General features: G+C 53.6%; 2 protein-coding genes across 3 annotated transcripts in view; both read right to left on the bottom strand.

The window, feature by feature from the left end:
* The window catches only part of LOC103266217 (homeobox protein Hox-A10), a 15,709-nt gene extending 9,681 nt beyond the window's left edge, over positions 1-6,028 (bottom strand). For both annotated transcript variants that reach the window (XR_002482301.1, XM_008063843.2), the window contains exon 1: positions 5,410-6,028. Coding sequence is in view for 1 of the 2 variants with exons in the window: in XM_008063843.2 (XP_008062034.1) it covers positions 5,410-5,674 (265 nt within the window). In the remaining variant the exon portion in view is untranslated. The remainder of the gene's footprint in view (positions 1-5,409) is intronic.
* A 1,216-nt stretch (positions 6,029-7,244) lies between these two features.
* Positions 7,245-10,190, bottom strand: part of HOXA11 (homeobox A11) — a 4,739-nt gene continuing 1,793 nt past the window's right edge. The window contains exons 2-3 of the mRNA XM_021715419.1: positions 10,130-10,190; positions 7,245-8,750 (exon numbers count right to left, since the gene is read on the bottom strand). The exon at positions 10,130-10,190 is cut by the window's right edge and continues 130 nt beyond it. Of these exons, the coding sequence (XP_021571094.1) occupies positions 8,518-8,750; positions 10,130-10,190 (294 nt within the window). The 3' untranslated portion in view covers positions 7,245-8,517. The remainder of the gene's footprint in view (positions 8,751-10,129) is intronic.

The following is a 10,190-nucleotide window of genomic DNA, read 5'->3' on the forward strand; positions in this document are numbered from 1 at the left end:
GATGAGGGCGTCGACCAAAAAAGAGTTCGCGGCGGGGCTCTCCGAGCATGACATTGTTGTGGGATAATTTGGCGAAGGGAGCAGATAGCCCTTTCTGGCTGACATTTCTTGTGCAAAACATGCTGAATACGATTAGCGATCCCCCCGCACCGCGGCGGGCGCCCGCAGCCAATCCCGAGCCAGAGATTCCGCGCGACCACTCCCAGTTTGGTTTCGTAGGCGCGGGGCCGCTCTCCGAGGGCGCCCTCGGAGCCCGCGATTGATATAAATATGTAATCTGTATTGATGGGCCAGGAGACGCGCGCCCGACACCTCGGCCCCAAGGCCGGGAGCTGTGGGGGCTGCCCCAGCGCGGCTGCTGGGGGGCCTGGCCGCTGGGCTCGCCCCGCCCCTACCCGGACGTGAGCCCCTTACGGGGGTCTGTTTGAAGCGCCCTTGGGCCCCGCGCAGTTAACAAGTGGGGTGTTTATGGTGCGCGCCCCAGCCCGCCTTGGGTGCTCACTGTCCTTGATGCAGAAGCGGCCACTCGTCCCCGGTGCGCTCTGACCACTCAAGGGGCCGTGTCGGGGACTCACGCGCTTCCCATTCGGGTCTGGACCTGGAGCTGGCCCCATCGCTAAATTCCGGCTCCCCAAAGTGGCGGGCCAGTCCTGAGGCCGCCAGGAACCCCAGAGTGTCCGGAACCCAGAGTGAACTGGAAGGGAGCTATTGCCTCTTCTTCCGCCATCCCACAGATTTTTCCACAAACATGCAACGGCTGTTCCCCGGTCCCTAAGCACCCAACACGTTCCTATCCCAATCTGAGGATCCACTTGGGATCTTCTCCTACGGTGTGCTCACCTGGCTCGCCTTCTCTACAACTCTTGGCCGCTGGACCTTGGTAGGCTGGCACAAGCGGGGGTGGGGGTGGGAAGAGAATGGCAGCCTTGGTCGAAAGAGCCCCACTTTCCACTGCCGAGGTCAGAGCCAGGTCCAGGCGTCCCCCCTTCACCCTAAAGAGATTCCAAGCTCACCCGTCATTTAGGGGAAGTAAAACATTGGCCCTGGGGTCCTCAGCCTTCCCAGAGAGGGAAACCTGGAGGGGTGCGTGCACCCAGTGGACACTCCTGCCATGTTATTCTCCCACTCGCCTGTTAGCCTTGGCATTCATATGCCTCCTGAAGGTTATGACAAGAACCAGTGTCACTAGCTCCTGCCTCTCTGTCCCCTCCCCTCCTCCCCCTCCCTTCCATACCCTCAGCTGGGGCAGTCCTTGCTCCCGCAGTGTGCACATTTTAACGAGGCCCCGGGTGAGGAAATCCGTTCCCTGCGAGGCTGGGTTGGGCTCGTGGCCCTGTTATAAGAACATTTGGAAGCCAGGCCCTTTGCTCAGCAGACACCCGGCCCTATTCAGAGGCACTCTCTTAGTCAACTGGAAATGGTCAGCCTGGGTGCTAGTTCCCAAATGCGGGCCTCATGAAGTCTCAGGAAATGCAACATTTTCCGGCCAGATTCAGTGGAGCCTTGAGGTCGTTGCCCTTCCCCTGGCGGGCAGGATACCCTAGGCCTGCCCTCCTCTCCAGCTTCAGCTGGAGCTGGCATTGCCGAACGCCAGGATCCCAGGAAATAGACCGCTCAGGCCTCTCTGCCTTCGGCGGGGAAAGACTCTTGTATCCCGGGTGATCTGCCGGGTTCTTTGCCTTGCTCCTCCCAGTATGAACCCAGCCTGAGGAACCTGAGAGGACTCTGAGCGCATGGGAGAGCTGGCTAGGTAGAGCCCCGGCTCTGGCTTCTCAGATTCAAGCAGCTACTGTCGCCGCGGGCCACGGCTGCTTCCAGCACCGCGCCCCATGCCGAGCCACTCACTGCCAGCGCGGCAACCAGACACTTCGACCCCGGGTCCGGCGGGGACCCTCTCTACGGACTGGGCATCAGAGTACAGAGGAGAAGGATGGAGAGAGGAAAAGAGAGAGAGAGAGAGAAAGAGAGAGAGAAAAGAGAGAGGGAAAGAGAAGGGGAGAGAGAGCATGAGACAGCCGGTTCTCTCCAGCCTGACAGGGTCCTGAAGCTGCAACAACGGTTTAGAGGAATCAAGAGTCGAGTCTATGCCGAGAGATCATTAACTCTCCTTTGGTCTTCGCGTTGCTCCCTGCGCCCAAGGCCAAGGCAGATTCTCTTCCAGCTAGGCCTGAGTGGAACATAAATGCAGAAAAGCGACCAAGCACCGAGCACCACAGCCCACGGCCCTATCGTTAGCTTCCCGGATCTGCCCGATCCTTACCCAGATCACCACACGGGTGCAACTGGCTGGGACTGCTGCGCTCAGCGGTACCACCTGGAAATGCCGCAAAGCTGGGAACTACCTGGGAATGAGGCTTTGCTCTTCAGCACTGCCCATGCCTCTCAGGAAAGCTGTGTCATGTGGGAAGCAGGTCCTAAGCGCGTCGGGAGTTCCTTGAGGAGAGTGAGCCCTAGCAGGTCAGTGGGCCAAGATTTGGGCCTAAAGTCATCCCTCTCCTCGCTAAAGTTGCAGAAAACAGCTTCCCAGGTCAAGTTTGGGAAGGTCCAGTGGCCACTGGAGAATATGTTTGAGATGGCAGAGGCTACAAAATTAAAGTGAAAGACAATGCTCTAAACCTGTCTTTCTTAACCTTTTAGGGAGTCAGGACCCTTCTGGAAAATCTGAATCAAGTTCTGACTCATCCGGTGAAAATTGCATATCTGTTCATTCCCATGATTTGACCCACCATTTTCAAGGAGTTCACAGACCCCCTCAAAGCCTTCTACTTGGGCCTTCCAGCAGGCAGCTCAGGTCCTCTGGCCGGTGCCCTGTAGGGTGGCCAAAAGGGCTTCTAGGCTGAATAGGATCCAAGGAGTGTGCATGTGCCAACCAAGGTTACAAAAGCACTACCCCAGCTGAGGAGTGGGGGAGTTGGAAAGCCTGCTATGGGTCTCACAGAGCACGGCATTGGTACTTGGGTCTTCAGTGACCTTTGTGGAGAGTCGGATGTGTTTCTCCAGCATGGCTTTTTCCCCTTTATAATAAACCAAATGGGATGCTGGGTTTGAACTCTTTCTTGCTTTAAAAAAAAAAGTGTGTAAGCCTGTGTGTGAGAGCTCCTCTCCACACAGGAACGCCGTCCAACTCCCTCCAGGGCTCAGGGTTTGCTGAGCAGGGATGCAGACAGAGCCTGCCGGTGCATTCCAGCCATGGACTGGCCTGCTGCCGCTGGTTCCAAAGAGAGGACACCAAAGCGGCAGAAGCTCAAGTTAAATGCCCCTGTGCACCTCTTCAGCCCTCTCAGTTGGTCTCCAAGCCCCCAGGTTCCTAGGCCGGCCCCAAGGCTCCCGGGGTTCCAAGACAGTAATGTCGAGGTGTTAGCTTCCTCGATAAAATATTCCACTTATTGATCACCTCGGCTTTCCTGAGATTCCCCACCCCTGAGAGATTAAGAAAAGCAATTCAACTGCAGCATGGGTCGACTTCTGGTCACTTTTCTTCCCTCTTGTTTATCTGCCTTCTTTTTCTTTCGCCATTCCGCCCAGCTGCTGAATTTCTCCCTCTCCCTCAGGATGCCTTTGACCTAAAACCCTCGGCGACTGCTTGCCTCAACCGGGCCTTGTGTAGCGGTTACGCAGCCCCCTCCAGAGCCTATGTTTTACTTAGAAGTAAATATTGCCCATTTCTACCTGGGTGATAACACTCCCACCCCACCTCCACCCTCCTCCCCCCAGAGCCAAAGTAAATGCCAGGCCCCTAGGAATAAGCCCTTTGGCGAGGATTGTGCTGCAGTTCACTAGATAAGAGACTCCTCCTCCGGAGTAGGCCCTTGCAAGCAAAGAGAAGTAAACGATTCCAAAAAACAAGTTCTTTTAAAAAAACATTACTAGGTCCGGAGATCGAGATAGCCAGTAACCAATTTGTATCTGGGGGTCACTCTCAATGGCTTCCGAGGCTCTGAGTTTTCCGGCAGGCCGTGGAGTTGGACTGCGGCCCCACAGAGGAAAAACAAATGCTGCTTCCACATATCCGGCTTTAACAAAAAATCAGGGCTTCCCTGACTCTGGCGTTTACACATAGAGAATTTTTCCACAGGCAATGACATTCTTTTCCCATTTATCTTTAAGAATGTCAACATTTCCAGGGATATTTAATAAGCCTGCTTTGAATAGATCAGGTGCAATCTATCTCTAAACAACACGCTTTTTACATTTTTCTAAATCCATCCATTGAGCTGGCCCTTCCCCGTACAGGGAGTATTGGGGCCTTTTCATACACCCTTTGAACTAAATATTCTTAGTTTTGTCCATAATTAACCACCTCTGGCCTTGAAACTGGAGGCAGCTCTGGGATTGTAGGGAGGGTTCCCATCGCAGAGAGCCGGTGAATGCTCATTCCTTCCCGTGGTTGCCTTGTTCTGGCATCGTGTGGGAGCCCATGCTCAGCAAAGACTAGACATTTTGATAGGCAAAATTTAGACACATACGGGCAGCACCTACTTTCTCTGCGAATCCTCCTACTCACCCATGCACTGTATATGGTGGAAAAGAAAACTATATCAGAAACTAATGAAAAAATATTGGAAAAAATTAAATGTAAGAAAAAGGGATTTTGAATCTGGGCTCCAAAATGTAAGTGAATCATTTCATTTAAAATTTGTTTTCTGACAACCCTAATGGAGTGATTGCTCAATCAGCATTTATCCTTGGTTTCAGCTTTTTAAAAATGCACAAGTATTTACCAATACATTTTTGCATATTTGGAAAACATGCAAAATATATAATTTTCACATCTAGAAATCACTGCAAAATTTCAGCCGGGTTTAGAGCGGCACATTCCAAATATACAATAGAGAGACTTCTCTGGCATCCTCAAAAAATCAAATTTGACTTTTCCGAATTGGTCTTTTCCAGAACAAATGTTTTCCCCAGGCTGCTGGGCAGACCTAGAGATGCACCTAGTAGGAAAACAGTGGCCTCCAGGACGTTGCCCCTGGGAATAAACCCGCCCAAGAGGCGAACAGACTTAGACCACCCCATTGTTTAGAGTAGAAACTTTCTGTTTTCCTCAGCCCTGCCACCTCCTTTTTTTTTTTTTTTCCCTCCCACAACCCCCTATCTCAGCACAGCTGGAACCCTTTCGCCTGGATGCCTCCCACCCCCAGTTCATTCTATTCTGAATATTTTTACAAAATCGAAAGATCGCCTGGGATGAGATGATGGCACAGGGAGCTAAAAACCTCAACTTTTTCCATTTAGGCCTTCCTCTGCTCTCCAACCTTAGGGAGACATGGGAGAAGGGGGGTGGGAGACAAACGTCTACCGTGTCACCCCACAAACCCAGCCATGTCTCCAAGCCCTGCTTAGACGTCCGCCACCTCCCCACTCCCGCCTCACCAGACTGAAATTGCTAAACTTGTGGCCTCTTACCTTGACACATTTCCGAAATCACGGCCAAGGGGGCAGCTGGCTTCACCACGCTGCGACGCTTGCGAGGCCTAGAGAATGCGCGTTGCTTTAAATTACAACACCGACCACTTCTTGAGCGGGAGCCCTCTTTTCTGACACGAAGGGGAGCGGGACAAGTGAAATAATGTACCGTGCTGCTCTTGGTATCAGAAGCGAACAAAGGCCAAGAATCACGCTGGGGTTCCCGGCTCCCCGGCGGCTTTGACATTGATCGGAAGTGCGCCATCTCGTGGCGGCTGCGCGTCTAGGTCCGGTCGGAGCTCCAGCCCGCAGCCGAGAGAGGGAAACAGGCTCCCGGCAGAGAGATCGGGAGCGAGAAGGAGAGGATGTGCCCAGCCCGCTGCTATTGAGATCTCATTTTTACATCTAAGAAATCGCTGCAAAACCCCAGCCGGGTTTATAGCTGCGCATTCCAAATATGCAAATTGGCCGGCCCTGGACGGGTTTACGACCACATTGTCACAGCCATCGGAGGATGGGCTTTTATAGGGCTCAGAAATCAAACCCGCGCCCGCCCGCCGCCCGCCCGCGAGCAGTCCTCCTGGCTAGACTCTCTCTAGCAACTTGAGAGACTTTGGTTAATCTTTAACCATCCCAAAGGAAGTCTTTCCCTAAACCCAGGCTTCCCAGCCCGCCCCCTGCCTGCCCCCCAGGAGGACCCCTGTTCCTCTCTGTGTGTCTATCAACCTAGACATTCGTCTCGGGTCTGTCCCACTCCTCTTTCAGCTCGATTTCTCCAGTCGCGCCAGTTAGACAAACACAAACAAATAAACAGAGTGGGGTGTGGGGTCTGGGGCCTCTCTCCAAATGCGACCCTCTGTGCTCCACCGGCCCTGCCTGGGTGGCTGGAGAGAGGGTGGGGTGGGTAACAAAAGGCTCTGTCCTTTCAGCCCTTCCCCTCAAGGTTATGGGTGATGTCCAAATTTAAGGCAGAAGTTCAAAGGCAGCAAACAAAGAGGAAACCGGCATCCTTTTTTTCCCCAAAGGGAAAGGCGGCCTCAGCTGGGAGTTGGGAAGAAAGCACCCTTCCAGGCTCCTCAGAGTCAGCTCTGCCTTAGAACCCAGACAGGTCTCCACCTCGCTGAAAGGACCCACAGAGCACCCGTGAGTGGTTCCACTTCAAGCCCTCCCAGTCCTGCCATGAGCGAGGGCAGCCTGGGGTCAGACCCATTGGCCACTGCAGGCCCCAAGGCCTTCTTGAGGGCTGAGGTCAGCATAAGGGGGCTGATGTCCCAAACGCTAGCTCTGAGATCTTCCGTCCCTGGGTCCCCACATCCCACAAGGACACCTTGGCTTCCTAAGCCTGGTTTCTATTGAAACTAATTCCTGATTCAGTCACCTCCTCGCCCCCTCAGGGGCCCAATAACTTGCCCCCTTACTAGGAAGGGGGTGGGGGGCAGACATTTGGCAGTAAAAGGAGAGCAGGGAGAGGAATGTCACACCAAGACCCGATAGATACTCAAGTTTCCACTGTCTTTATTTTCCTTGTGTCCTACTGCCTGTATACATGCTGCGACAAACACGGTGGGTAAGAACCGCGGACAGGCCAACACTCCCAGTACAAATGGAGCCATCAGACATTTCTTAACATGGGGAGGCAAAGGAGATTCAGTGGGAGGGTGCCTGGCTTTCCCAGACGAGGTCCCCAGGCCCTGGAAGGCCGACCTGCCTCAGAGCATTTCCCTAACGCTTTCCAAATGTTGCAAGAGATTAAAAAGACCATTCTTAACACCCTTTCCGCCCCCTCCAGCACCCTAAAGGAATTCAACTAATGGGGGGAAAAAAAGTAAAACAAAATTGATTATGGTTCCTTTATTTACAAGTCTTTTGAACACCATCCCTGTATGAAGCGTACATTCAAATATTCATAGCAGTGAGCGAGTTTAACCGTGGAACACTGTAAACAGATAGAGCCTTTAAATATTTTCATCATCTTTTCCCCCCTTACATTGCATCTTTTAAAATTCGCTTTGGTTCCTTCAGGGAAATATATATATAATATAATATTTATCTTTTAAAATAATTCCACATCACTCTCAGGCTCTTGGAAGGTCGCCGGAAGCTTCCAAGCTCAGTTCTGGAGTCAATAAGGGCAGCGTGTGGTGCCAGAACCAGGGTGTTCTGGGGGACTCAAGCCCCTTATAGCTATAACTAGGGACCCGCTGGCCGAGCCTGCTGCTCCACTGCCGGACACTGAGCAAATCCAAGCTTCATTAAATGTGGTGGAGACTTTCCCAAACTGCCGCACTCCACAGGCATTTCCTGCAGAGATCTCGGGGGCCAGCGGCCTAGGCGCAGCCTCGGCTTTTTGATGTCTTCCACCTCAGGGAACAGTCCACTGTGCAACCAGGCTTTGGGCCTAAATGGCAGGCTGGGATGAAGACCCCCATTTGGTAGAAAGCCAGGTGGACTGCAGGAGGTGGCAGCTAGGAACTCAGGCCTGGGACAGTGTGGTGGGTGGATAGGAGGAGGGGAAAGACACTAACGCCACCTGGAATAGTAGATTTCTTTTCCCACAAGGATTTGCAGCCCTTTCCTATCTCATGGCCACCTCTCAGTCCAGCTGCCTTTCACATTGGCTTTGGAAGGTAGCCTCATTCGGGCATCTTGTCATCCTCCCTCTTTCTCCTGCTCCTGTCCCCAAGCTGAACTGGGCTTGGAGAGCGCACAGCTTCTTGACTCAGGGGTCCTGGGGGTGGGCAGACTCCCAGTGGAGAGTGGGGGGGGTCAGCTTCCAGGGGGCCTGGCAGGGGGCCCAGTCTCGGGTGGAGACCACACCCAGCCCCAAGCTCTGCAGGCTCCAAGAGTGAACCACCAGGGGACCCAAACCTTTCATTCTAGTTGATGCAAACTCTCAGAATTCAATTATTACTAGGAATGTTAGCCACTGAGATCTTAACCAAGTGAGTCCTAGGCTGCCTCCAGTGGGGCTACCTCCATGTAGCCTCCTCTCTCTCGCACACTTCCTTTTTTCAAAAGTCACCATGTGGCTTGACCTTGTCAAGGGCAAAATCTGCATACTGTCTCATGGGTATGAAGCCCCCCACCCAATTCCAGCCGGCTGGAGCCTTAGAGGAGTGGATTAGCTGAGTAGTACTGTAAACGGTCTCTGTTAATTTTTTTTTCCTTCATTCTTCTGTTCTGAAACCAGATTTTGACCTGACGGTCGGTGAGGTTGAGCATGCGGGACAGTTGCAGGCGCTTCTCTTTGTTAATGTAGACGCTGAAGAAGAACTCCCGCTCCAGCTCTCGGATCTGGTACTTGGTGTAGGGGCAGCGCTTTTTGCGGGTGCGTTGGCCACCTGTGGAGGGAGAAAGACAGGGGCTGAGCCAGGCATGGGGGCTGCAATCCATCCCAGACGCACTAGCTGAGGAGAAGGGCTGGCCCAAGCCCCCTCAGCATTTCCCCAGGCCCCTGCCCTCAGGCTCCTACTGAGGGCTTGGAACCGGCTGTAGTAGGAGGCTCGGCCCCAGATAAAAGCCAGCTCCCTAGATAGGCCCCCGGGGAAGTTGTTCCCATTGCCCCTAGAGCAGAAACCAGGGCTTCTCACTGCAACAGGCGAGTTTGCGCTGCCTAAGGCTCTTTGAAAACAGCCGAGTGGGGGTTGCCGACTGCCTCGCGCCCCGCCAGACTAAACAAACAGCCGCCTGCGGACATTTCACCTTCCAGCACCTGGGCTGCCCGTTCCCGAGGCAGTAAAGGCGGCCCCAGCCCCAGTCTTTCCTGGTTGCGGCCAGGCATCGGCCGTCCTTAACATCTGGGGCGGTTGCTGGGTCTTCGTCAGCCCGAGTTCTAGGCCACCAGCTTCTATCTCCCCGGCTGGCCTCCCCAGATCCCCCGAGAAGAAGAGGTGGCAGCGGAAGCCCCCTACCCTGGGCCTTGGCCGAGCACCGCTACCATACAGACTCCTTATTTCCTCGGCCAGGCAGGGGTGCTACCTTAGGTAGGGTGGAGGGAAAAGGGGCTTCTCAAAGCTGCGGGCAGGCTCTGCTTGCTCCCCTTAAAAAAAAACCCCACAAGACAAAAAAAAAAAAAAAAGTCGCTTTTGACAGATTGAATAACAATTGTGAGTAGCATGCAGTTGGACAGGAGACGGCATATAATTGCCACCACGCCAGAGGAAAATGGCTTCCTTCAGACAAAAAGGCCAACTTTGGGTTAATTTGTTTCTTTTAATATATTGCTGGAGCTAAGCGGGCTACTTTATCTGTTAAACGCGCTCCTAGCGCCATCGTTAAACAGCGACGCCTTTGAATCCCGACCGGGACTGGCGTCCCGGCGCAACACATGGCTTTTATAAAAATCTCCGGATTACCTCGCTATCAAAGGCTCCCGGAGCCCTTGCAGGGAGAATTTACAGGCGCCCACCTCCGGCTCCCCGGCCCGGAGCTGGCCCCGAGCGGGGTCGAGCTGCCGGGCTTGGGAGCCGAGAAGGGAAAAAAGGGAAAAGGGGAGTTGTTTTTTTTTGCAGGCATGCCTTGGTCGGTGGGTATTTCACGGCCAATTTCAGCACTCGCCACGTGATCCCGCCTTCTATAACAAAGTTTTGTTGGGGGAAACCTAAAGGCCCTTCATAAACCTTATATGCTTATAAAACAGCATATAAAAATTTAACAGCGGTGCTGCGCAAGATTTCCAACTCCCCTTTCACAGAGCGCAGGGCGCTGCCTTTATACGTACTGGAGCCGCCGGCCTTGTCCTCAGTGTGGCCGGAAGACGACTCGGGGCTGCTGCTGCTCTC

This window comes from Carlito syrichta, unplaced genomic scaffold (genome assembly GCF_000164805.1).
Source record: "Carlito syrichta isolate Samal-C Ts95f unplaced genomic scaffold, Tarsius_syrichta-2.0.1 Scaffold307093, whole genome shotgun sequence".
In the NCBI taxonomy this organism is placed as follows: Eukaryota; Metazoa; Chordata; class Mammalia; order Primates; family Tarsiidae; genus Carlito; species Carlito syrichta.